Below are 5,013 nucleotides of genomic sequence, written 5' to 3'. Positions count from 1 at the left end.
TATGTCACAATGTGCAACTCTATTGCTTGTCTTATTCAGTATGTTTGAGTGACTGTATATCTCAGTGATCGGTGTTATGCTACTGTTTCCATGGTGTTATGTTACTGTTTCCATGGTGTTATGTTACTGTTTCCATGGTGTTATGTTACTGTTTCCATGGTGTTATGTTACTGTTTCCATGGTGTTATGTTACTGTTTCCATGGTGTTATGTTACTGTTTCCATGGTGTTAAGTTACTGTTTCCATGGTGTTATGTTACTGTTTCCAGCTTGTTAAGACATGGGGTAAGGTGCAATATAAAAACCATATATAATTATTATTATAATCTTTACTAACCCTAAAAAAGAAATAGATCCAATGTAATATAAACATGTTTAAAATCACACACCTTTTGCCTTGTATTATTGGGAGTTGAACACACAATCTTGATCCAAAATTCACTTCTGCTGGATTGTCAATGGTAAAACCCAGATCTTGATTGTTTTCCTGAAGTTTCACACTTTCAATTCTCAAATCTCGGATATCTAAAAGCTGTCAATAAAATAATAAATTCAAATAAAAAGTATTGATTCTTTTTTTGGCAACATTTAAAGTATCATGTCCCTAAAAATCCTTGTCTTTGAGATATCACTCGATTTAAATGACCCTCATTTGACAAAAATCGCAAAGTCCCAGGTTTGACAGCTTTTGCCAAAATGAGGTCATTTAATTGATCAATATCTGACAAGTTTTCTGGAATAATTTTTGAACTGGTTAATGCAAATTAATGAGAGCAGTGAGAGTAAACAAGCCAACATAGGACATGAACATGGAACCTGAGAGCCCTAGGGTTATTTTAACGAGTGGAAAAAAATACAGAGTTTCTGATCAATCTAATCATGAATTTTTTTGAGTTTTTTAAAATCTAAAAATGTCATGATCTCAAGAATGGGTCATTCTACCAGAGAGCGAGAAGATCTAAATTAATTTTGATAGCCCAAGACATGTCTAGTAACTAAATAATTACATCATTTTTCATCCCTAGACTTCGTCAAATGTGAGGGGATCTAGTAAAACTTATCCGATGTTGCGCATTAGTTTTGAGATACCAGCAAATAGAGTTGAAAAATCTTTATCTACATGATAGTTTTTTCACTTCATCGTTTAGTATCCATCCAACTACTCTCTCATTAAAGGAATTTACAATTTGAAGCTTTTATATAATAGGTAACTTAATTTTTTTTTTTTTTTCTGAGTCCATGGCTATGAAATTCCTTAAAATTTGATTTAAAATCTGCCCTTGTAATAGTTGAGGATTTCAATTCAACGCTGAGAACCAAATATTTTTCCAAACCGCATCATATTACATACTCTGGGTGTCCAGCTAGATCTCAAACTGAAAAATCCTATTTTTAGAAAAAAGGCCTACCAAACATTTTAAGAACCAAATGCAGCACAAATACATAAAAAACAAACATTAAAATAAAATGTAAACATTTAAAATTTATATCATGGAATATCCAATAACCATGCTTAAAGCACGTTACAAGCACATCTTTTCATTTAGATTGGAAGTTATTATTGTGACTTGTATCATATAGCAAACATAAAAGTTAGCCTTTTTAATTTTTACTGCCCCATCTCTGAATTAATAAATTTGTCATCTCCTGGCTGTTTGAAGTTTTGACTAATAGAAAACATTTAAGTGATCTCACTCATGTTGTTCATTCTTTACACAAAACGATTGACAAAGCTTAAGAAACAGTATCCCTGTATCAAAATTTGCAGATGACACCATTCTTTAAGGCTTAATATTAGATGACGATGAAAGACAATACAAAGAGGAAATCACTAAAATTTCTTGGTCTGACAATAAATATCCTAAAATAAAAGTTTACATAAATGAAGAACTATCAATATTCTCTACACGCTTACCAGCAAATCCAACTCATCCTTTTTCTTCTCAAACTGCAAGCTGGCAACACCATTTATGGTTTCAGTTTTGAAATTGAGCTTGACATTCCAATCCAAATGTTTTATGACACATTTATCTGGCTCTGAATAGGACGTAGGATCAGATGGGCTCATTCGATCTCCGTGTGGCGCCATCTTCAGGAACCCTGTTTGTAAATAGACATAAATTTAGCTTAATCATTGTGAACAAAACATTATTGTTACGATTCCATTCGAAATCTGACACACAGCCTCCATCTTGTATTGATGTCAGAGTTTTTCAAAGAAAGTGGCAATTCAGACTCAAATTTCAATGGGCGTGAGCAGTGAAACACAGTGCAGCAGTGGGCAGAGGGTAGAACTGATAAAGCAACAGAAGGAAAGTTCAGAGGAAATTCTGTTTTGCTCCTATCAGATTGACTCAGGTCATAACCCCTGCTTCAGACTGTAGAAGGAATGTTTCATGTCTATCACTATCAGAATATGTTAATTTAAAACGTCCTGATTTTGTTTGGACATCGCGTTGTTGTAAACAAAGCTTTTACTTTAGACCACAGTTCCTTTAACTTTAACTGACTTTTGTTATTTTTGACGAATTTTAACTTTTAAAAAAAAATTCTATCTGGACATCCAATTGATACATGATTTTGTCTTTCTCATCAAATAAAGCGGGTTTAGATTACCTGTTGATAGTTACTATCCCATTATTGTTAATTGATTTGCATCAATTATATGTAATTATCAATATACAGTCTACTCCGCAGAATCGCGACTCGGTTAATCGCAACTTTTGGTTAATCGCAACATTTTCCAACAAACGAAATTAATTCTATATAAAAGGCACTGGTTAATTGCAACAAACTTCGGTTAATCGCAACAAAGTTTTGCCCTCACAATGTGATGAATTCAAGAAATCCATCAAGCAAAATATAATGATTAAATTTCATCATGGATGAAATCGTGACAGGTTGAAGAATCGAGAGTGAGCGGGATTTAATGCTACAGTAGTGTGTCACCACTCTATTTGAATCAAAAGAGGGGGGGACTTTGAAGTATGGGTTTGTGGCGTAATATTTGGCCATTAAATAGGAGGAGAGGGGACTGGGCATAGTCTTGACAACAGGTAGACAATGACAGTTGTAAAGAGAGACTGAGCGATACCCTTGACTTGCGATTGACAACTGTGCATTGTGACCAATGAGTTTAGTGAGAGCATAATGTCTATCATCACAGCTAATCTCTTTGAATCTTACAGATGTTGAGAACAATAGAGTAGAAGTTAATCCAATCTGAATAAAATGTCGGCTTGCATCAAAGTTGCTTTTGGTTAACAAACCTATACAGGGCTGCCACATTTTTTTGGTTTCAATCAGTCTGTGGTAGACTAAGGACATGGTTGCAATGTTGCAAGAGTGGACAGGGAAATCAACTTCGGTTAATCGCAACATTTTCGCTGATCCTAAGGTGTTACGATTAACCAGAGTAGACTGTATATTTAAAATATTTAATCTATACTGCCATGGAAGAATATTCAGATCCGAGTCCAAATAACCCGATGAGTGTACATACGCATTGGAATTTAAGTCTGAATAGCCACGGAAGACTATTCAGACATAAAATTATTTTAACATATGACATTTAGTTTTTGGCTACTTAACACCTTGCATATTTCACCTCAATAAAACAAAACAAAATATAACTCACTAATCAATTAACTCGGGCATTTATATGGTGCAATATACATTGCATTTTATAAGTGGTCTCTAGCTAACAGTAACTCATAACAGTAACATGGAGGATGTGAAAAGACATCTGTTTGGCAATATTGCAATTTTTTCGACGGATACAAGCAGTTAATATTGTGAATATCATTTTTTTTTTTTACATTGAATCATTGAAATGTTCTGTTTTTATTAATATTAGAGTTAGAGCCCTTTAACTTTTACAAAAGAACCAAATAACAGGTGGAACTTCTTGGTCTTTTATGTTTGAAACATGAAGAAATATAAGCCCTTTTTAAAAATCGAATATCAATACAAATCTGTAGACTTGAAATCTTTTTCGTTTTCCTTTCAAAAAGAAAAAAAACAACAATTGGCTGATTCGAAATCCAACAAACTAATTCTACTATTTTGTACTCAGATATTAAAATGAGTTAAGATTATTCTACACTTTTAAAATAAAGATTGTATTACACTTACGGTATAAACAAAATGAAGCCAAGAACGGGAGCACCACAGTGACACAACCTAACAACAAACTCGCCTGGTGTCTGGAACGCCAATGAGGAACCTTTGTGGATTACAAATATAGATATATTAGTCTAGCTGTATGAAAAAATTGTAAAAAGAAAAAGATAATTTAAAAAATATATATGACGTAATCCCCATTTGTCTGGTAAAAACAATTTCCAAGAATTACGCAAGTGTAGTGTCGTGTCAGTAGTGTATGTTTGTTTTAAATCTTTAAGCTAAGGGATTTCTTGGCCATTTGTTTGCATAAAAAGATTTAGTTTTCCATGAATTTATTAAATTTTATTTATTATTTGTCTTTGTAATCTTTAAAGAATCTTTGCACGACGAAGAGCAATACGCCAATTATGATTAAGTGATTGTGAACAACCAACCCTCCCCTTTCCATTTTTTCCCCACCTCCTTAGCCAATAAAACCATATGGTTACCCTGTGTATGACAATATAAAAATAAAAAGGCGAGTCCAAGTGTCAGAACTAAAGTGAATGGGGTGTTGCAGTAAATGAGCCTACTATAGAATGTGTTGCGAACGTTCCGCCCTATACTATCTACATGTATAAGCAAGTACCAGATCACCATAATAATTGAAAGAGGAAAATATGAATCCCAATATGCGAAAGATGGAAAGTGAAAGTAAAAGTTGACGATGAGATTTAAGCCGGTCATTTCCGTCCAAATCGTCATATTCCTATTAGCCACTCCCACGCCTCGTTCTGAAAAAAGTCCGCGAAATTAAAGGGGAGGCAAGAGAAAATCAGCTGATCGTTAAAATAGTAACAGAAAAGTGGAGGTGCTCGGCAATGAATGCAAGAAAGACATTTAAAACGCC

At 33.8% G+C, this 5,013-nt stretch overlaps 1 protein-coding gene across 3 annotated transcripts in view; it reads right to left on the bottom strand.

Moving 5' to 3' along the window:
* LOC144975255 (leukotriene A-4 hydrolase-like) overlaps window positions 1-4,811 on the bottom strand; it is a 53,626-nt gene extending 48,815 nt beyond the window's left edge. The window contains exons 1-4 of one of the 3 annotated variants that reach the window (XM_078919176.1): window positions 4,753-4,811; window positions 4,134-4,224; window positions 1,915-2,099; window positions 389-531 (exon numbers count right to left, since the gene is read on the bottom strand). In XM_078919176.1, coding sequence (XP_078775302.1) covers window positions 389-531; window positions 1,915-2,088 — 317 coding nt within the window. In that variant the 5' untranslated portion in view covers window positions 2,089-2,099; window positions 4,134-4,224; window positions 4,753-4,811. Of the gene's footprint in view, window positions 1-388; window positions 532-1,914; window positions 2,100-4,133; window positions 4,225-4,696; window positions 4,721-4,752 lie in introns of those variants that run through there. The other 2 variants (XM_078919175.1, XM_078919177.1) reach the window with 2 other exon arrangements.
* Window positions 4,812-5,013: the final 202 nt, after the last annotated feature.

Source organism: Berghia stephanieae, chromosome 6, assembly GCF_034508935.2.
Source record: "Berghia stephanieae isolate SIO BIC M18660-M18661 chromosome 6, UCSD_Bste_1.3, whole genome shotgun sequence".
NCBI classification, from domain to species: domain Eukaryota; kingdom Metazoa; phylum Mollusca; class Gastropoda; order Nudibranchia; family Aeolidiidae; genus Berghia; species Berghia stephanieae.
This window is presented reverse-complemented; position numbering and strand designations above follow the sequence as displayed.